This window comes from Phyllobates terribilis, unplaced genomic scaffold (genome assembly GCF_046119375.1).
Source record: "Phyllobates terribilis strain yellow unplaced genomic scaffold, ASM4611937v1 Scaffold_1__5_contigs__length_1240528914, whole genome shotgun sequence".
Taxonomy (NCBI): domain Eukaryota; kingdom Metazoa; phylum Chordata; class Amphibia; order Anura; family Dendrobatidae; genus Phyllobates; species Phyllobates terribilis.
The window spans coordinates 760374510-760397479 of NW_027362761.1; the positions used below are offsets into that span (position 1 = coordinate 760374510).

Genomic DNA, 22970 nt, shown 5'->3' on the forward strand with positions numbered 1-22970 from the left:
TTTGTGGTTTGCCCAACATCTAGAGAATGTTCCAAATAATATATATATATATATTTTTTTTTTTACAAAGTATACCTATAAAATTATCTTTCCTCCACAGTAGTCCTAGAGATAAAGCTAGACCATTAAGGTTTTTCATTTCTTAAAGCATATCTGCAGTCTGCTGTTATCTTGTATGGGCTCTATGCCAGACTTTGCACCCTTTCAATTGAGCTTCTACAAGATTGTAGAATGAATTGTTCATCTCAATAATAGGCAGCATAGCCAGAAGGCTATAACGCTGACTCACAATAAAACCTCTATGGACATGTACTGTAAGGACCATGAACATTCATAAAGGATTTGTTCTTCGCTGTGTTTAGAAGATGTTCTCCATTGTACACTACTCTATTACGTGCATGTAGAATGCACTTCATGGGTGCAGAGAAGTCTTCTTTTGTCTACTAAGAGATGACTGGGACTGATTGTGAAGCTTTGATGACAGAATTTTTTACTCGTCTTATCTCCATTCAGGAGATGCATATAGAAAAATAATAAAAAGCATTACCATACACACAGCTCTGATGAAGAAGGAACAGTCGTAGGGGTTCCTGGGAGAAAATTATTTTGGGGGCTTCTCCCATAATGGGAATCACTGGTGCTGATTGGTATTTCCTGGTTAAACTGCTGAGCTTGGTTGAACCTTGTCCCATGCTCCAAATTTATGTTGGAGTACCCTTACATCACGATCGATGAAATTGTATTTTATACTAAGGATATGTGCCCACGATGCAGAAATGCTGCATATTTTTTCCGCTTCTCCCTGGCAGGAAAAACGCATGCGGTTTTTACATGTGTTTTTCCCGCCAGGTAGAAGGGTTTGTCGAGCTTTTTTGCATGTATTTCTGCATGTGGGTTATCAAGCGCTTTTAGCATCACTTGGAAAAGTGCTTGACAACTTGGTCACACTATATAAATCCATGCAACCGGCGTGAATTTATATAGTGTGACCAAGTAATAGTTAAAAGAAAAAAGAATAAGAATGGTAAAAAATAAAGATTATACTTACCTTACGATGGCCCCCGGTGTTTTCTCCGCTCCGTCCGGTCTGTTGTATGGGTTGCGGTGGTGTTAAAGGACCTGCGGTGATGTCATTGAGTCATGTGACCGGTCACGCGACCGCCGACGTCAGCAGTCACATAACTAAATGACGCCATGGCAGGTCCTTTCACACCATTGCGACCCATACAGCAGACCAGACACAGCGGAGAAAACATCGGGGGCCATCGGAACGGAAGTATAATCTTTATTTTTTATTTTAAATTCTTTTTTTAACAGGTACTATGGTACCTGGGTCTGGAGGAAAGTCTCCTCTTCTACAGACCCGGGTACCATCCGCACATTGAATCGCTTAATATCCGCATGTGCACATGTAGTCATACGGATATTAAGGGTTTCAATGCAAGTCAATGGAGGCAATTATGCTGCGTGTCCGCAAAATTAATGGACATGCTGTGTATTTTTCCGCAATGATAATCCGCAGCGGAAATTCCCGCAGCATGTGCACAGCACAAGCGGATTATCATTGGGGACCGTGGGGCACGTATTACCAAGCGTTTTTTAAGCGTTTTCGCTGCAGAAATTCCGCGGCAAAAACGCTTGAAAAACGCATAGTGGGCACACAGCCTTAAGATACTTAAGATAAAGTGAATGCTTTGGACACATGTTTTACCTTAATTGTTCCATAACAATCAAGAGCACTATTTGCATATCTAATATCCATGGTTGACCTAGTCTAGTTGCTCGTTATTTGCCAGAATTGAATAGGCTTTCTGGCCACCTGTCTATTGTGAACTGGACACAGCCCAAAAATTAATTCCTGGGAAGCCAACAAAGCTCTTTCCTTCGATAATAACTTTCCTTTTGTAATGCCCTGATCCTGTATTACAATTAGCAGATTAGAGACTGAAATGCATCCATCTCATTGAGATAATCTTTGAGTTAGGAGGGTGGGGGGACAATGCCAAGTGTAGATTGACTGGGATGAAGATTATTAATAGGCACCAGGGGTAGTTTTCTATCTTAATATATACTTTTTTCTTCTGTGTTAGTAATCAGATTTTTCTAAAATTCAATTCAACAGGAGAAACCCTTTAGGCCATGTTCATACTAGGCGTTTTTGATGCGTTTTTTTTTATGCAAATTTTCAGCTGCGTTTTACAGCACCAGCAAAGTCTATGAGATTGCAGAAATCTCATGCACACACCTTGGTTTTTGTGTCATCAGTATTTTGTGCTTTGTATGTTTTTTTGCACAATAGAGCATGTCACTTCTTTCAGAGTTTTTTCATCAGTTTTGCATTGTTTTTCACCCATTGAAAGTAATGGGCAGTGAAAAAAATGCTGAAAAAACGCTGCAAAAACGCAGTTATCAAGTTTTGCTGCTTTTTTTGTGCCACAACCCTTATGAAGTTGAATAAGTAAGTAATTTTTTTTTTCACTGAACCTTAACAGCATTCATAAAGAGACAAATGGACAGTGAAAAAAATGCAGCAAAAAAACAAGCAAAACCTGCTTTTTCTGCTGCTTCCTGCCTGCTAAGAGATCAGGTTTTGGTGCAGAAAAAAAACGCTGAAAAAATGCCTAATGTGAACATACCCTTACAGGGTTAAAAAAACCACTGGCTTTTTAAAGTCTGTTTCAATTGCACAGCTTGATCAAATTGTAGATCCTACCTGTCCTTACAATTTGTAGGCCTATGCTCAGAAGAGGTAAGTTTGTTAGCATGAGTTCCCATCTAAAAACGTCGCCTTGTCGCTAGCAGATGGGCTCACACAAATTGATCAAACTGAGCTGATTATTTCAATATTGTATTTACAGTATGTATAGCAGTAATACAGTTCAAAATTATTCACATGTGTGTGTTTGTATCTGTACATTTGTTTCATTTTTCAATGAGGTGCTTGTCAGTATTTTCTTTTACAGTATGTTTCTACAAGTTTACATTTCTTCATTGTAAAGGATGTTGACAGATGTCTGGGAGAGGACTAAATAAAAGGGAATCTGTCACCAGGTTTTTGCTACCCCATCTGAGAGCAGCATGATGTAGGGGCACAGAACCTGATTCCAGCGATGTGTCACTTACTGGGCTTCTTGCTATCATTTTGATAAAATCCCTGTTTTCTCTGTGACAGTTTTATCAGTTCTCTGAATGCTGAGCTCTGTATAACCCACCCACACCACTGATTGACTGCTTTCTGCCCATGTACAGTGTACACAGAAAGCTGACAATCAGTGGTGGGAGTGGAAAGCTCATGAATATGCTTGACTACCTGACAGCAGGTTTACTAGTCCTCTAATGAGAATCTCCTGCTAATAAACAGTGATTTTATCAAAACTACAAGCAACCCAGTTAGAGATACATGGCTAGAATCAGGGTCTCTGCCCCTACATTATGCTGCTCTATTGTGGCAAGAACCTGGTGACAGATTCCCTGTAAACAGAGGACATAATCCACAGCTCCAACCTATGTAAAAGGTCTGAGAGGTGCTGGGTCCCACAAAGAAGAAGCAGGGGCTGTTCACTAGCTAATAGAGTAATGTAATATATACAGTACTTAAATTATGCTTCTCCTTATTTCTGGATATCCATCACATAGTAGTTACAAAAAATGAAAAGGAAAAATGCATAGTTCATCCAGCTTGGTCTTTGGGTTATGTTTAATCTGTTATTAAAGATTTTCAAAATATATAGATAGCACTGATACCGGGTATAATACAGAACACATCATGAAATAAACCGTGTACATGCATAGAGCATGATTCTCTCTTCCAATTATTCCATTATAGTAATGACACATGGCTCAAACTCTCGCATGAGAGAATTGTATCACAGGTGCGGAGAAGATGGAGAACTTAATTTCTCCATCTTCTCTATTGTCTGTGTCCACGTAAATCGGACTGCACTCTGATGACATCCGATTACAGTCCGATGCTTTACACGCACCCATAGACTTGAATGGGTGCTTGATATCCGTTTTGCGGAGCCATTTGCAGCATGCTGCGATTCTTTTCTCATGCGGCCTAAGAAAAAAAAGGTGGATCTGCCCTGCCCCATTAGTCCTAATGCTATCCGATAAACATCACATAGCACTCGTCCAAGTTATACACTCGTGTGAGCGAGCCCTTATGCAAACAAACAGCACAACTGAGTTTTACAACTTATATGTCTGATATTACAGCTTGCAACGTATTCTATTAAATTTATTTTAATTCACAATCTCTGCTCCAAATATAAGTAAAATGGTTGGAAGAATGTGATCTGTATTTTAAATTGTTAGGAAATATGGAAAGTGAGTAAAAATGTGAGACTTTGTCATTTTTTTTTTTTTTTACAAAAATAATCCAATAGTTTGTCTGTGAGTGGCCAAAATACACTGCTCAAAAAAATAAAGGGAACACTCAAATAACACATCCTAGATCTGAATGAATGAAATATTCTCATTGAATAATTTGTTCTGTACAAAGTTGAATGTGCTGACAACAAAATCACACAAAAAGCATCAATGGAAATCACATTTATTAACCAATGGAGGCCTGGATTTGGAGTCACCCCCAAAATTAAAGTGGAAAAACACACTACAGGCTGATCCAACTTTGATGTAATGTCCTTAAAACAAGCCAAAATGAGGCTCAGTATTGTGTGTGGCCTCCACGTGCCTGTATGACCTCTCTACAACGCCTGGGCATGCTCCTGATGAAGTTGCGGGTGGTCTCCTGTGGCATCTCCTCCCAGACCTGGACTAAAGCATCCGCCAACTCCTGGACAGTCTGTGGTGCAACGTGACGTTGGCGGATGGAGCGAGACCTGATGTCCCAGATGTGCTCAATCGGATTCCGGTCTGGGGAACGGGCGGGCCAGTCCATAGCATCAATGCCTTCATCTTGCAGGAACTGCTGACACACTCCAGCCACATGAGGTCTGGCATTGTCCTGCATTAGGAGGAACCCACGGCCAACCGCACCAGCACATGGTCTCACAAGGGGTCTGAGGATCTCATCTCGGTACCTAATGGCAGTCAGGCTACCTCTGTGCGGCCCTCCAAAGAAATGCCACCCCACACCATTACTGACCCACTGCCAAACCGGTCATGCTGAAGGATGTTGCAGGCAACAGATCGCTCTCCACGGCGTCTCCAGACTCTGTCACGTCTGTCACATGTGCTCAGTGTGAACCTGCTTTCATCTGTGAAGAGCACAGGACGCCAGTGGCGACTTTGCCAATCTTGGTGTTCTGTGGCAAATGCCAAGTATCCTGCACGGTGTTGGGCTGTGAGCACAACCCCCATCTGTGGACGTCGAGCTCTCATACCACCCTCATGGAGTCGGTTTCTAACTGTTTGTGCAGACACATGTGACGCGCCCCTGGGCCTGTGTCGCGCTGCGTTGCGCACGCGGGAGCTTACCCGGAGCCGGATCTGTTTAGGGTTGTAGTCTCGTGGCGGTGACCCGGTCCGTGCCCAGGGAGTCAAACTGGACGGCAGTCTGTTAGCGGTAGAAAATGGTTGATGACTACGCCACCCGTTGAATGCAGCCAGGGGGCTGCTGCTGCAGGGCAGACCGCTGAGGCCGGTGGAAGGATGGTGCAGCGTGATAGTATAACCCCCAACGGGAGGGGTATGGCCTCAGGGCAGCCGACGTGGATGATGGGGGTAGCAGGAACCACTCAGAGACGGTATGGTAGCGTTCAGGGTCTTTACTGGTAACAACGATAGACCCTCCCGGAGTACTTGCTAGCGAACGGGGCCTGGTCAGTCCTTGAGCAGATGGGATCTCCCCTGGCCAGGCGTAGTTGTAGGCCTCCCAAGCTGACTGTACTCTTCTGGCTACCTTGCTAGAAGCTGATGTAAGTAGCCCACGTCCCTGAGTGTACCGTGTGGTGCTCACCCGTATGGCCGGTGACTCGGGGCCTTCTAATGGCTTCCGCTCCACGATGGCGGTGCTGGTCCCACGCGTGTGACCGGGCCTTCGGGCTTCTGAGCCAGGGGACCTGAAATCCCCTGCCTGACGGATTCTGCTGCTGGGTAGAAGTTAGTCCCCACAGCCTCGGACTCCGGGTCCGGTAAAGAATCTTCTTAGTCAGGGCGAGCTCTTTAGCTGCCAGCCCCTGACTCCTTGTGACTCTGCTGCTTCCTATGCTGCTCTTGTCTCTACTCTTCCTGGACTCACTAACTCTGCCTCAGCCCCGGGTTTATACAGGGGAAGTTCTTCCCCTCCCAAGGCTGGGCAGGAGGTGTGGCATGCACAGGATCCCTGACCAAAGGACCTCCCACCTGCTCTCAGACGTAATATCTCTATCACTGTGACAACCAGACCCCTGGGGTGTCACACTCCCCCCTAGTGAAATTTAGTACTCCGGGACTAAACACTTTTTAGAAAAATATAACAAGGTATATCAAAGAACAATAAAATACAATAAGGAAACACAATAAGATGGTTACGGATGTCCGCAACCGGGTGCAGTCTTTGAAGAAAAGCAAAGGTGTCCATTTCACCAACACAGGGAGACGTAACCAGGTAGGGGTCTGTCCTACCCCGAGTCCTTAACAGTCTCTAGTCCATCCTGGGTTACGCTCCAACTATATACAAAGGATTCCCGGTAAATCCACCGAAGACTCCTAAAAACAACTAGAAACACAAAATTACACACAAGCAACAATAAACAGGTAAACATTGTAAAACAACTTAAACATTTAGATCCTCCAACGTGCGGGTAACTGGCCTCTAGTGGCCCTAGTGGACCTACGGAGCTGACTGTCTGGCCCTGAACTACAGGGTGTAAGAGCTGTCAAGGGTAAACTGGGCAGCTGTCTACCGGCTCTTTGTCTCACTAGGGGTACGGCAGGCTCACTATAAGCAGAGGGTGGATTCTCCTGTTCCGCTTGGGTGGAGTCTTCTGCCTCCTGGACCGGCTGCTCTTCCAGCTCTACCCGTTGCTCCGTAGGTTCTTGGGATGATGGTTGGAGGAAGGTGAGTACGGGTACCACAACTGCACCATTGACTTGAGTCCAAGACCGAGGGAAGTCCCCGAGCACGGTACTAACCATATCTTCCCTTTCTTCCACGGGTCGATGGTCTTCCTGTTCCTCCTCAGGGTTCCTCAGTTGTTCGGGGCACTTCTTCAGGTGGTCCCGGGATACAATGGCTGTGGTTTCCCCTCCGTCTTTACTGATGGTACAGACCTTCGGGTTCTCGTGGCTTGAGGGCAGTACGGTGTACGGGTCCTTCTCCCACTGGTCGTCCAACTTGTGGAGCCGTCTCTTCCTCTTCAAGACCTGCTCTCCGGGTACCAGGGGAACAGCGGGAGCATACTGGTTGTAAGTCTTCTCTTGTCTTTCCCTAGCCTGACAGAGACTTCGCTCCACGCTCTCCTGTACTTTCCGGTACTGCTGCTGCCTCTCTGTGTCCCAGTCCGTTTCTGGTGAAGTGTCCTCGGGCGTCAGGACTCCCATTTCCAGGTCAACAGGTAACTTACCAGGTCTTGCCCTCATTAGGTAAGCCGGGGTACAGTTGGTGGAACCTACCGGGATGTGGTTGTATAGGTCCACCAGATCGGGCAACTTCTCAGGCCACAGACTGCGTTCTTCCAGGGGCAACGTTTTTAGAAGATCCATTACCACCTGGTTCATTTTCTCACAAAGTCCATTAGTTTGCGGATGGTAGGGTGTCGTCCTTATCTTCCGGCAGCCATACAGATTGCAGAATTCCTGGAAGACCTCCGCTTCAAAGGCAGGTCCCTGGTCCGTCAGCACTTGGTCCGGGTACCCGTGTGGACGGCAAAAGTGCTGCTGGAAGGCTCTAGCTGCTGTTCGAGCCGTTAAGTCCTTGACGGGGACGACAACCAGAAACCGGGAGTAATGATCCACGATGGTTAACGCGTAGACGTAGCCACTTCTGCTGGGGGTCAGTTTTACATGATCCAAGGCTACCAGTTCCAACGGTTGCCGGGTGACGATGGACTGCAGGGGAGTCTTCTGGCTGGCCCGGTCCTTCCTTCTCAGATTGCACGGGCCACAGTCTCTGCACCACTTCTCGATGGTTCCCCTCATGCCTACCCAGTGGAACCGCTCGCGCAGCAGGAACTCCAGCTTTTTCCACCCGAAGTGTCCAGCTCCGTCGTGGTATGCCTCCATCACCATGGCTGCGTCTCTTCGTGGCACCACTACTTGCCAGAGTAGTTCATGCGTCCTGGAGTTAACCATTCTGCGGCACAACTTCCCCTTGTAAAGGAACAGTCGACTCTTCTCTGCCCATAGTTGTTTGGCTTCCTCTGGAGCGTCTGATTCCAGGCTAGCCTCCGGGCGAGTCAGCATCTCCTTCACCAGTCGGACGGCAGGGTCGCTGTCTTGCGTTTCCGCCCAGTTGTAGTGAGGTAAGGGGTTCAACGTAGCAGCCTGCTTACTCCTTACCCGGTGGGAATACTGGATAGTCCCATGACGGTGGAACGCAGGGAGTTCAACTTCTTCCAGTCCCTCCGGATCTTCTCCTCCGTCCGGCAGGTTGGGCATCCTGGACAGGGCGTCCGCGTTGGTATTGGAGCGCCCTGCCCGGTATTTAATTGTGAACTCGTAGTTGGACAGACGGGCCATCCACCTCTGCTCCAGGGCACCGAGTCTTGCCGTGTCCAGGTGTGTCAGCGGGTTGTTATCCGTGTATACGGTGAACCGGGAAGAAGCGAGGTAATGCCTAAAGCGCTCGGTGACTGCCCATACCACGGCCAGGAACTCTAGCTTAAATGAGCTGTAATTTTCGGGGTTCCTTTCGGTGGGTCGCAGTTTTCGGCTGGCATAGGAGATTACTCGTTCTCTCCCCTGCTGAATCTGGGACAGTACGGCTCCTAGCCCGATGTTACTGGCGTCGGTGTAGAGGATGAAGGGCTGGCTATAGTCCGGGTACGCCAAGATTTCATCCCCCGTGAGGGCCATCTTCAGCTGGCGGAAGGACTCTTCTTCTAGCTTTTCCCATTTGAAGGGCGGCTTCTGGTTCTTGGCCTTCCGGGACTGGCCTATCAGGAGGTCCTGCATAGGTGCTGCCTTTTTGGTGAAACCGGGAATAAACCTTCGGTAGTAGCCTACCAACCCTAGGAACTGCCGCACTTCTTTTACGCTGGAGGGGCTTGGCCATCCCTTAATTGCGGTGATCTTATCGGGGTCGGGAGCCACTCCGTCAGCGCTCACCACGTGTCCCAGGTATTGCACCTTTGGTTTCAGGAGGTGACACTTGGAGGGTTTCACCTTTAGGCCGTAACTCGCCAGAGCTTCGAACACCTCCGCCAGGTGTTTCAGGTGGTCCTCATAAGTTTTGGAGTATACGATGACATCGTCCAGGTACAACAGGACCGTCTCGAAGTTTCTGTGGCCCAGACAGCACTCCATTAATCGTTGGAAGGTTCCTGGGGCGTTGCAGAGTCCGAACGGCATGCAGGTGAACTCGCTAAGTCCCATCGGGGTGGTGAATGCGGTCTTCTCCCGGTCCGCCTCTGCTACAGGAACCTGCCAGTACCCGCTAGTGAGATCCAAGGTAGAGAAGAAGTTAGCAGATCTTAAAGCAGCCAATGACTCCTCTATCCTTGGTAAGGGGTACGCATCCTTGTGTGTGATACGGTTGATTTTCCGGTAATCTACACACATCCTCATGGTGTTGTCTTTCTTTTTGACTAAAACTAGTGGGGCTGCCCAGGGGCTACAGCTATCCCGGATTACCCCAGCCTCCTTCATGTCTCTAAGCATCCCCTTGGCGTGTTGGTAATGTGCAGGGGGTACGGGTCGATACCTCTCTTTTATGGGAGGATGATCTCCCGTGGGGATGCGGTGTTCTACCCCCTTGACTCGCCCGAAGTCTAACGGGTGTTTACTAAACACTCTCTCATACTCTTGAACCACCCGATAGACTCCTTGTTTCTGGTGTGAGGGAGTGGAGTCAGTACCCAGATGTAGTTGCTGACACCAGTCCTCCATGTCTTTCTTAGAGCCGTTACCTTCCTCCGGGTGAGATGGAGGCAAGGGTTCCACAGATTGTATAGAATTTTGATTAGTGGTATATAATTTGGCTAGCGTGGCATACCGGGGCAGGTACACTTCCCTCTCCCCGATATTTATTATGCGAACGGGCACCCTCCCATGGCGTACATTGACCACCCCCCGTGCTGTCAAAATGGTGGGCCTACTGTCTGAGTAAACTGGTTCTACCATTGCCTGGTAATCTCTACCTCTCAGACCAATAGCTGCCCGGCACCAAATCATCATTTCACTTTTTGGGGGCATGGCAATAGGAAAAGGGTCACACATTCTTACGCTACCAATCTCACCGCCGGAGAGTTCCACTTGTTGCCGTTGCATCAGTGCCCGGATCTCTTTCTGGAGCACCCGCTGCTCGCCGGAGCTGGCATTCTTGGCAACCTGCTGTAAAAGGAAAATCACCTCTGCAAGACAATTTTCAATTACATTAGTTCCTAGAGTTATTTTTGGGTGACTCTCATGTTTGTCAATATCTACAATGATCAGTCCCTGTGCGGCCAGTTCGACTCTACCAATTTTGATGGTCACCTCTTTAAATCCGATCTGTGGCACGGGCTGACCATTGCTGGCGATGATACTCAAGTCGTCGTCAGGGTAGCGGGTAATATCCGAGTCATTCCAGTACTGCTTGAAGAGCACGTACGGGATGGTGGTGACCTGTGACCCGGTGTCCAGTAGGGCACTCATGGGAATGCCATCCAGTACCACAGGCAAGACTGGACGTCCTCCCACATATCTGTCGCGCCAGTTCGATGGGCCTGGTGATCTTTTTCCTGGGGGTTGGCCCTCTACCCCAGGTTGTGCCCGTTTAAAGAACAGTACCTTTCCATATGTCCGGGTTGATTGCAGCGGCGGCAGATGGGTCGTCCGTCCTCGCTGTATCGGTCACTGGGTCTTCCTCTGGCCGGTGGGGTCCTCCTTGGTCGACGCCACGGGATGTCCTCCGGTCCGGATGCCAGCTGGATCTTCCCTGGAGTGGAAACCTGTAAAGACTGCACAGTTCGGGTTAGCGCAGCAACGCTTTTAGCTAGCTCTTGGACCTGATGGTGTAGGTCTGGAGCCGGGTCATTGTCCAAAGCCTGCGCATCAGCTCCCACAGGCCCTGCTGACAAGGGCGCCGCCTCCTGGTAGTAAGTGGTAGTGGGGCGTCTGTGGGTCACAACGCCACCTGGTGCCGGTTCTCGGAGCACCCGGATGGCTCTGTCCTTGAACTGTGCAAATTCTAGATGAGGGTCCTGTAAGGCCATTGCCCGCAACTGGGTGCGGTGGGCATTGCAATATAAACCCTCTATAAATTGTTCGGTCAACAGCCTGTCCTCGTTTCCCACTCCATTAGGGTCGGTCTGCTTAATGGCCCTCAGGGCCTCTTGTAGGTTGAGTGCATAGTCCCTTATACTCTCATGCGCTCGCTGCTTGCACCCGTAGAATCTAAGTTTAATCTCGGCTGAGGTGCGGGTATCAAAGGTGTCCTTCAGCCGGGTTAGTATCCCTGCGACAGTCTTCCTCCCAGGTGGCCAGGATTTTACTTCCCTTTTGGCTGCCCCAGTTAGTTGGGCCACCAGGATGCTCACTTTTTGCTCTTCTGTGAGGGGGTACACCTGGAAGAGGCTATCCAGCTTTTCTCTAAAGTCATGCAGGGTATGTGACTCCCCTGAGTACTGGGGTAGCCAAGCTGCTCCCGGGATATAGGGCATGGTGAAGGGCATAACTGCAACAGCGGTAGCGCTGGCGGGGGTTGAGGCAGTGGAGCTCTCCTCCGTATCCGACATCTTCCTCCCCCCTAGTGGACCGTGGCCTACCTTGCGATGATCCTGTTCCGTAGGCCGCGGCTCCGCAGTGGATCGTCAGGGTTGAGGACCTTCCGTCGCGCTCCTGTGACGTCGGCGTCTGCTGGGCTCCTTCCAGGACCTTACGCAACGTCCGGACGTGAGGCGGGGCTTCAGTTCTCGCGCGCTTTCGGAGTCCACGCCCCTCTTCTTCCCGCGCGGCGTCCTCAAGATGGCGTCCAATGGCGGGAAAACTCCACGGATGGCGGGAAGAAGGCTGAAGATGGCGCCGGATGGCGGGAAACTTCACCGATGGCGGGAAGAAGGCTGAAGATGGCGCCGGATGGCGGGAATCTTCACCGATGGCGGGAATCTTCACCACTGGTAAGTTTGAACAGTCTTTGCTTTTCAGGCACGCAGTACCCGGTGGTTGCGGGCACGTGATCCTGCCGACTACGCCAAAGTTGACGCGCCCCTGGGCCTGTGTCGCGCTGCGTTGCGCACGCGGGAGCTTACCCGGAGCCGGATCTGTTTAGGGTTGTAGTCTCGTGGCGGTGACCCGGTCCGTGCCCAGGGAGTCAAACTGGACGGCAGTCTGTTAGCGGTAGAAAATGGTTGATGACTACGCCACCCGTTGAATGCAGCCAGGGGGCTGCTGCTGCAGGGCAGACCGCTGAGGCCGGTGGAAGGATGGTGCAGCGTGATAGTATAACCCCCAACGGGAGGGGTATGGCCTCAGGGCAGCCGACGTGGATGATGGGGGTAGCAGGAACCACTCAGAGACGGTATGGTAGCGTTCAGGGTCTTTACTGGTAACAACGATAGACCCTCCCGGAGTACTTGCTAGCGAACGGGGCCTGGTCAGTCCTTGAGCAGATGGGATCTCCCCTGGCCAGGCGTAGTTGTAGGCCTCCCAAGCTGACTGTACTCTTCTGGCTACCTTGCTAGAAGCTGATGTAAGTAGCCCACGTCCCTGAGTGTACCGTGTGGTGCTCACCCGTATGGCCGGTGACTCGGGGCCTTCTAATGGCTTCCGCTCCACGATGGCGGTGCTGGTCCCACGCGTGTGACCGGGCCTTCGGGCTTCTGAGCCAGGGGACCTGAAATCCCCTGCCTGACGGATTCTGCTGCTGGGTAGAAGTTAGTCCCCACAGCCTCGGACTCCGGGTCCGGTAAAGAATCTTCTTAGTCAGGGCGAGCTCTTTAGCTGCCAGCCCCTGACTCCTTGTGACTCTGCTGCTTCCTATGCTGCTCTTGTCTCTACTCTTCCTGGACTCACTAACTCTGCCTCAGCCCCGGGTTTATACAGGGGAAGTTCTTCCCCTCCCAAGGCTGGGCAGGAGGTGTGGCATGCACAGGATCCCTGACCAAAGGACCTCCCACCTGCTCTCAGACGTAATATCTCTATCACTGTGACAACCAGACCCCTGGGGTGTCACACATGCACATTTGTAGCCTGCTGGAGGTCATTTTGCAGGGCTCTGGCAGTGCTCCTCCTGTTCCTCCTTGCACAAAGGCGGAGGTAGCGGTCCTGCTGCTGGGTTGTTGCCCTCCTATGGCCCCCTCCACGTCTCCTGGTATACTGGCCTGTCTCCTGGTAGCGCCTCCGGCCTCTGGACACTACGGTGACAGACACAGCAAACCTTCTTGCCACAGCTCGCATTGATGTGCCATCCTAGATGAGCTACACTACATGAGCAACTTCTGTGGGTTGTAGAGTCCGTCTCATCCTACCACGAGTGTGAAAGCACAACCAACATTCAAAAGGGACCAAAGCATCATCCAGAAAGCATTGGTACTGAGATGTGGTCTGTGGTCCCCACCTGCAGAACCACTCCTTTATTGAGGGTGTCTTGATAATTGCCAATAATTTCCATCTATTGTCTATTCCATTTGCACAACAGCATGTGAAATTGATTGTCAATCAGTGTTGCTTCCTAAGTGGAGAGTTTGATTTCACAGAAGTTTGATATATTTGGAGTTATATTCTGTTGTTTAAGTGTTCCCTTTATTTTTGAGCAGTGCACATGAACCTTTGCTTTCAGTACCTGCTGTGACCCCCTTGTGTAGCAATAACTGCATCTAAATGTTTCTGGTAATTGTTGGTTAGTCCTATTCATCCACTTGAAGGAATTTTAGCCAATTCTTCCCTACAAAACAGCTTCAGCTCTGTCCTGTTTATGGGTTTTCTCCCATGAACTTCTTGCTTCTGGTCCTTCCACAACACTATAGGATTATGGTCAGAACTTTGACTTGGTCATTCCAAAACTCTACTGTATTATTCTTTAACCATTCTTTTGTAGAACGACTTTTGTCGCTGTCCTGCTGTAAAACCCACATTCTCTTAAGATTCAGCTCATGGACGGATGTCCTGACATTTTCCTTTTAGAGTTTGCTGATAAAATTCTGAATTCATTGTTCCATCAATGATGGCAAACTATCCTGGTCCAGATGCAGCAAAACAGGTCAAAACCACCACCGCCATGTTTCAAAGATGGTATGAGGTTTTTATCCTGTAATTCAGGGTTTTTCTTTTTCCAAACATAGTAGGCAATTCTCATTTAAACTAAAAAACAGATTTACAGTAAAGTTCTTTTTGGAGAGCAAGCAGCGGCTGTCTACTTGTAATCCTGCCATGGACACCATTATTGATCAGTGTCCTCCTTGTGGTAGAGGCTTGAACATTAACATTAGCTAATGTGAGCGAGAGATTTAGTTTCTTAGAAGTTACCTTGGGTCCTTTGTGACCTCGCCGTGATCTTTGTTGGTCGATCACACCTGGGAAGATTAATATGGTCCTTTATGTTCTCCATTTGTACACAATTTGTCTGAATGTAGATCAGTGGAGTCCAGACTCTTTAGATATGGTTTTGTATTTTTTTCTATTCTAATAAACATCAATTCCTCTTTTTTTGAGTTTCTCAAAATCTCCTTTGTTTGTGCCATGATACACTTTGCCAAACGCGTTGGTTGTGAAGATCAGATTTTGGTAAATCAGATTTCTCTGTTCTTTAAAAAAGTCTTGTCACCAGGTCAGAAGTAGATAGTTTTGCTGTTATTTTCTCCCAGCATCTCCTCTGAGTATTCAATTTTTGTTATGTTTTATTGTGTTTTGTTTTTTAATTTGCCATACGGTTACAGAGATATGGGCCTTTTTATTTAGTGCTAATTTTTATGCTGCTAAAGGCTAATATTACAGAGCCTAAAAACATGCCCCCCGAGAATTCTTTGAGTCATAGCCACTTGGTAAAGACCATAGAAATTAGGACCAAATAAAAATGCCCTTATCTCTGGAACCACTTACTGTATTTAAAACACAACACCGAATATTAAGGGGAGCAGTTAGAATAAAATAAGAACCAAAAAATGGCAACTTTTTATCTTCTTACAGGTCTTCTTGAAGAAAAACAGGTCACCCACTCTCACCTGATTATCATCCTATTAATTGGAAACTCCAGACTTTAATTTCACCTTCAAATTATCTAATAATCCTAAAGGTTCACATACTTTTACCACTCACAGACTTGTGATATTGGATCATTTTCCTCAATAAAAAGGTCTAATATCTACTTTTAGGGCTTGTGTGAAAATCTGATGTAATTTTAGGTCAACAGTACTTGTACTATATAGAGGAGAGGGGAACAGGGAAGGTTGGAGCTGATCATGCTGGAAGCCTGGCTTAGTCCTATGAGTAAGGGTGTCTTAGTACGCCAGAAACGCGTTGAGTGTTGAAGTTTCTGTTTTAAAATGAATGTTCAATTTCACCTAATAAAGCGTAAATTTTACCAAGTCGGTTGTGCCAGAAATGACCCTCCGTTTTCTCAGTACTTGCTTTTGGAAAGTGTCATATAAATCACTTTTCATAAAATAGCAGTTTCTAGTCATATGCCTGGCATGCTAACATATTCAGTACATTGCAGAAATACCAGGATACCGTAGGTCAGAAAACAAGTCCAGTCGTGCTCCAGCAATGTCATCACAGGGATGTATGTTATACTGTCGAGAATGTCTGACGTAATGGTGACATCTGGTGCAGAATATAATACTCCCCTTACATTCTCTTTTGCAGTAGGCACCTTTCCTGAGGGCTATGTTGTATGCTAACATAGGCTACAATATGGCAGTAAATACAAGGCACAGTCACATGCGAAGACAAACCTTACTGATGCTAAACAGAAGCTCAGCTTTGGAGCCATATAAATATGAAATTCGGAAATTGCATTGTCAGCGGAATTGCTTCTTCTATAAATAGGAATGATTTACTAAGAGCAGAACAGCGGGGTGGGGGCATCCAATTCCCTGCCGCCCCTTGGAGGGTTCAGTCAAGCATGGGATGGTCATCGGCACACTACAAGTACATATGAGAACCATTAAGGCCTAATGCAGACAGCCGTGCTATCTTATTCAAAGGTGTCAATCAATATTGCTAAAATCATAAAATAAAGAGAAGAGGAATATCACGTTTGCGAACTAAACAATTGTATTGTGGGGCTAATTATGAAAGGCTGGAGAGCGAATAATATGTATTGTATGTTTTTAAATGTTATGTGTGATTAGTGTGATTGATCTTCCAGTTCCTAGACAAATCTGCATCTACAGGTGCTTCTCACTAAATTAGAATATCATCAAAAAGTTAATTTATTTCAGTTCTTCAATACAAAAAGTGAAGCTCATATATTATATAGAGTCATTACAAGCAGAGTGATCTATTTCAAGTGTTTATTTCTGTTAATGTCAATGATTATGGCTTACAGCCAATGAAAACACAAGAGTCATTATCGCAGTAAATTAGAATACTTTATAACAGCTTGAAAAATGATTTTAAAATCCAAAATGTTGACCTACTGAAATGTATGTTGAGTAAATGCACTCAATACTTGGGGCTCCTTTTGCATCAATTACTGCATCAATGCGGCGTGGCATGGAGGCGATCAGCCTGTGGCACTGCTGAGGTGTTATGGAAGCCCAGGTTGCTTTGATAGCAGCCTTCAGCTCGTCTGCATTGTTGGGTCTGGTGTCTCTTATCTTCCTCTTGACAATACCCCATAGATTCTCTATGGGGTTAAGGTCAGGTGAGTTTGCTGGCCAATCAAGCCCAGTGATACTGTTGTTTTTAAACCAGGTATTGGTACTTTTGGCAGTGTGGACAGGTGCCAAGTCCTGCTGGAGAATGAGATTTCCATCTCCAAAAAGCTTGTCGGCAGAGGGAAGCATGAAGTGCTCTAAAATTTCCTGGTAGACGGCTGTGCTGACTTTGGTCTTGATAAAACACAGTGGACCTCCACCAGCAGATGACATGGCTCCCCAAACCATCACTGATTGTGGAAACTTCACACTAGACCTCAAGCAGCTTGGATTGTGTGCCTCTCCACTCTTCCTCCAGACTCTGGGACCTTGATTTCCAGATGAAATGCAAAATTTACTTTCATCTGAAAACAACACCTTGGACCACTGAGCAACAGTCCAGGTCTTTTTCTCCTTGGCCTAGGTAAGACGCTTCTGGCGTTGTCTATTGGTCACGAGTGGCTTGACACAAGGAATGTGACACTTGTAGCCCATGTCCTGGATACATCTGTGTGTGATGGCTCTTGAAGCAATGACTCCAGCAGCAGTCCACTCCTTGTGAATCTCCCCCAAATTTTTGAATGGCCTTTTCTTAACAATCCTTTCAAGGCTGCGGTTATCCTGGTTGCTTGTGCACCTTTTCCTACCACACTTTTTCCTTCTACTCAACTTTCCATTAATATGCTTGGATACAGCACTGTGTGAACAGCCAGCTTCTTTAGCAATGACCTTTTGTGGCTTACCCTCCTTGTGGAGTCTGTCAATGACTGCCTTCTGGACATCTGTCAAGTCAGCAGTCTTCCACATGATTGTGGAGCCTACTGAAACAGACTAAGGGACCTTTTTAAACGCGTAGGAAGCCTTTGCAGGTGTTTTTTTTTTTAATTATTATAATTTACTGAGATAATAGTGTTTTCATTGGCTGTAAGCCATAATCATCAACATTAACAGAAATAAACACGTGAAATAGATCACTCTGTTTGTAATGACTCCATATAATTTATGAGTTTCACTTTTTTTGTATTAAAGAACTGAAATAAATTAACTTTTTGATGATATTTAATTTAGTGAGAAGCACTTGTATGTTCCCCAACTCCATAGTATTAAATAAATAACTACATAGTGGCAAACTTGTAATGACTGCCAGTACACTGCAAAGGAAGAAACAGATACGACAAAAATAGAGTAAAAGACTACATAGTGTCTTTTACACAGTGTCCATATGGAAATGTAACTTGTGTACATGGCGCTATATGCTGCCTGAATACAAAGTGCCCAATTTTTTCCAATGTTAAATAGGGGTTCCCATGACAGAACCAGCCTTATCCCAGGTGCAGCCAAAATTGTACATGCTTGTCAGTTGTCTGTAGTACCTGGAGAGCCCACTCACACCATGGCTCTCATTTCAGAGCCAGTTAGTGCCTACAGCACTCTCACACTGCCCGTGCTGCAGAGCTACACTGCCCTTACTGTAGAACCATACTGCCTGTGCTGCCGAGCCATACTGCCTGTGCTGCAGAGCCATACTGCCCGTGCTGCAGAGCCATACTGCTTGTGCTGCGGAGCCATACTGCTCGTGCTGCAGAGCCATACTGCCCGTGCTGCAGAGCCATACTGCTCGTGCTGCAGAGCCATACTGCCCGTGCTGCAGAGCCATACTGCTCGTGCTGCAGAGCCATATTGCCCTCATTGGTCAAATGAAGAACATCTCATGGATGTGTCTAGTTTTAAAAGGAATCTGTCAGCTGGTTTTGCTATGTAATTTAAGAGCAGCATGAGGTAGTGGTAGAGACTCTGATTCCAGCTATGTATAACTTAGTTTACTGAATTCAGCAGTTATGATAGAGTCACAGTTTTCTATCCTGTGGATCTAGCAGAGCTCAGTTGTTGAGCGGTGTATACTCCCTCCCAAACCACAGCTTTCTGTGTACAGAAAGTGACAGAGCTGCTAATCAGTGCTGGGGATGTGGTTGGACTAGGAGGCACAAGGCCAGTTGTCCTGTAGTGATAGTCTGCTAATAAAACACTGATTATATTGAAACAGCAAAACACAGCCCAGTAGGTGAACCATCACTGTAATCAGGGTCTCTGCTCCTACATTGTGGTGCTCTCAAATCACATAGCAAATGCCTGGTGACAGATTCCTTTTAATGTTTGGCAGCTTTTCAAGTTCTAAAGATCCTCCAGTTGTCAAAATTTGTGAGACACTGTTGAACAGGGGAAAGGATACAGCAGGACAGAGTCCAGAATGTGGGACTCTCTCTCTGGATCACAAAGGCATACCAAAATGATCATACTTTTTGACAGTGCATCACATGTCTTTGACCCAAATGTAGGGTCTAACAGGTCAAAGGTCACCTCATGCCTGACTTGTAAGCTGTGAACAGCGCTGGTTCTTGAGAGCACTTGTGTGCCTTGTTGGCATACTGGTACATTCCTCAGGACTTATTGTCACCCATTGCTATTGTTTTATGTCCCAACTGCTAATGCTGAAATTGCTCAGTAAATAACCATTGCCAGAAATACAATAGTTATATGTCTGGTCGCCCTGTAAACAGCATGGAAAAGTGTCCTAACATGGTATTAGTTACAGCTTTGGATGAAATCTCCAGAGGGAATTATCTGATTATTCTGTAACACAAGACTAATGTTAAGTGGAAAGTCTCTGCATTTCTCTCATGTAACAGCGTTTTAGCCACAAATGGAGGCTTGTGAAGATTTTGGTAATGCTGCCATAATGTGCCCACGATGCAGAAATGCTCCGGATTTTTCCTGAGCGTTTCTGCATCTCCCTGGCAGAAAAAATTCATGCGGATTGTACATGCGGATTGTACGTGCGGATTGTACATGCAGATTGTACGTGCGGATTGTACATGCAGATTGTACATGCGGATTGTACATGCAGATTGTACATGCGGATTGTACATGCGGATTGTACATGCGGTTTCCTGCCAGGGACATGCGGAAGTGAAGCGTTCTTCACTTGTATTTCCACATGCGGGTTGTCAAGCGCTTTCCAAGCGATTTTAGCATCACTTGGAAAGTGCTTGACAACTTGGTCACACTATATAAATCCATGCAAACAGCATGGATTTATATAGTGTGACCGTAAAGAATGGTAAAAAATAAATATTATACTTACTTTCTGATGCCCCCGGTGTCCTTCTCCGATGCGTCCGGTCTCCCCGGTGTCTCGCGGTTGTGTAAAAGGACCTGCCATGACGTCATTTAGTCATGTGACGGGTCACGAGACCGCCAAGGCCCAATGCCTCCCCTCTGCTGTTGGGCAACATCACTGTGTGCGGCACGAAGATATCCAAATCGCTAATATATTTTACTCATTGAAATCCCTGCAGTCAATGGGGCGGTTCTGATTACTTATTGACAGCCTTTCCTGTATATTTTTGCATACAAAGATAGCTGTCAGTCACTGAATAGGACCTCCTGCTTGACTACGAAGTCAAAAAAGAGCGTGGATTTCATTGAATGAAACAAGTTTTACTGAATCTTTCCCCATAATCCTATATATCATTCTCCCCAGCTTCTCCCGCATCATTCAGCATGTTTAATATCACAAGTTCCCTTTAAATCCCACATGTAAAACTTCCAGCAACTGCTTTGCAAGCTCTTTTTAACTCTATCTCTAAAGTATCTTAATTAAAAAAAAGTCTAATTAAAATAATAATGAATGTCTGCTAATATCACTTTTATCTGTTCCTTTTGTAGGAGAGTTACTGACTCAGCCAAGACCAGAAGGGATAAAGGAAATAATCTGTCCTAAAAATGGCAGTGAACGAGTGAACGTCGCCCTGGTTTATCCCCCCACTCCTACAGTGATCAGCCCCTGCTCCAAGTGACATCCCAATATCCCGCTTCTCTGCTGCAGTATTGGTGAACTATGAAATCAAAGATATTAAGGAAGGAAAAAGACAATCAAAGCACCCAAAAGTTTTATCAAAGAACTGGGATATTGTGACATATTGGAATGCAGCAAAGGCACAAATCTTATTAACAGACAGGCACCAATTTCACTTCAAAGCTTTAAGGTAAGTGGCTATTCTGGAAGTCATGTGTGTAGTTAGGCCTTAAAGGGGTTGTCCAGGTTTGGGACAAAGTCACTCTGTGATTCCAGACTGCTGAATCATGACAGAGTGTGGTGAGTATGCTGTCACGATTCCCCGGTATTGCCAATGCATTAACACAATTTGTAATTGTGGTCTAATGCCACCTAGATGTGTCCGGCTCCTCTCAATTCACTTCTGTGGAGAGAAGCTGCATACATCTAGTCGGATGTGACTGCAATTACGTGACTGCTCACTCGCTCAGGCAATACCAGGGAATCGTGACATCGTGCACACATCGTGACATCGTGCACACCACACACTGTCACAATTCAGCAGTCTGCAGTCACATAGGGGGACTGCTCACTTTTGAACATGGGAATATGTTAGTTGAGCAGTTTATCAATTAACAAAATGCAAAGTGAATGAACACACGAGAATTCTAAACTAAATCAACATTTTCCTTCAAAACAAACCAATTCTTTTAGGTACACAGTTTTGAAGAAACTCAGCAGAGAGGGTGTTCCAAACATCTTGGAGAACCAATTACAGATCTTGTGTGGATGTAGGCTTGTTCAAACCCTTGTGTCTCCTAATGTAGTTAGACTTGATGATGTTGAAACAAGGGACACATGGGGGGCAATATCCTCACTTTCAGGCCTTTGTTCTTTTTACATGTCACAGTTCATACACCCATGGCAAGGCTGAGGTCAGCAACAAGACTCCTTTGATGAAACACCAAAAAATGGGCAATGTCGTGGTCCGTAGATGCAGTAGTTGGCCAAGGAAACTCAATAGAGCAGATGAAAGACACATCATGCTAACTTGACTTTGAAATGGGAAAATGTCTAGCAGTGCCATCACCACAGAACTGGCAGCAATTAATGGAACCCAGCTACACCCATCTACTGGTCTCAGAAGTCTGGGCAAAAGTGGTTTTCAGTGAAGAATTGCAGCCAAAAAGCCACACCTTAGACATGGAAACAAGGCCAAGTGACTCAACTATTCATGAAAACATAGGGATTGGAGTGCAGAAAAATGGCAGCAGGCACTCTGGTCTAATGAGTCAAAATGTAAAATATTGGGCTGTAACAGGTAGTTTGTCGACAAAGGACTGGAGAGCAGTACAATAATGAGTGTCTGCAGGTGACAGTGAAGCATGGTGGAGGTTCCTTGCAAGTTTGGGGTTGCATTTCATCAAAAGGAGTTGGGAATTTAGTCAGGAATAATGATGTCCTCAATGCTGAGAAATGCAGGCAGATACTTATCCGTCATATCATACCACCAGTGAGGAATTTGATTAGCATTTGATTAGCAGGACGACCTCAAACATAGTCTATATGATTAAGAACTATCTTCAACGTAAGGAAGAGCAAGGAGTCCTGGAAGTGATGATATGGCCACCACAGAACCCTGATCTCAGCATTGAGTCTTGGTAGGAATAGACAGAAGGATTTGTGCAAGCTTTCATCCACAGAAGATCTGTGGTTAGTTCTATTATGTTTTGAACAACCTCCCTACCGAGTTCTTTCAAAAACTGTAATGCTGTCTTGAGGGCAAAAGGTGGTCACACCAAATATTGATTTGATTTAGATTTTTTGGGTTCATTCACTTTACATTTTGCTAATTGATTAAAATAAACTATTATCACTTTTTATCACTATTTTGCAGCACATTATCCATACCTGCCCACAACTTTTGCACCTTACTGTATCTCAGCCCCATCATAATCCAAAATGAGTTATCCACATGTAGGATTAAGGAATACGGTTATTTTTCCTTCCTAAACTGCTGTAATTTTAATTCCACTCACAAGATATTACTTTTCTGCAGCCGTCTACAACCTATGACTCTCCAGCTGCTGCGAAACTATGTCTCCTAGCATGCCATGACGGCAGATGTTTCGCTGCAGCTGGAGAGCCACAGATTGGACCACTGCTGTAGACCGGGTTTAAGGCCCTTATTTTTCATCAGTGTGCTGTACATGTTTTCAACGGTCAGCACACTGATCCAATAGTAACCAGTA

General features: G+C 46.4%; 1 protein-coding gene across 1 annotated transcript in view; it reads left to right on the plus strand.

Annotated features, from left to right (window-relative positions):
• Positions 1 to 22970, plus strand: part of MFHAS1 (multifunctional ROCO family signaling regulator 1) — a 129176-nt gene that overhangs the window by 98485 nt on the left and 7721 nt on the right. The window contains exon 2 of the mRNA XM_073636933.1: positions 20610 to 20929. Coding sequence (XP_073493034.1) covers positions 20610 to 20740 — 131 coding nt within the window. The 3' untranslated portion in view covers positions 20741 to 20929. The remainder of the gene's footprint in view (positions 1 to 20609; positions 20930 to 22970) is intronic.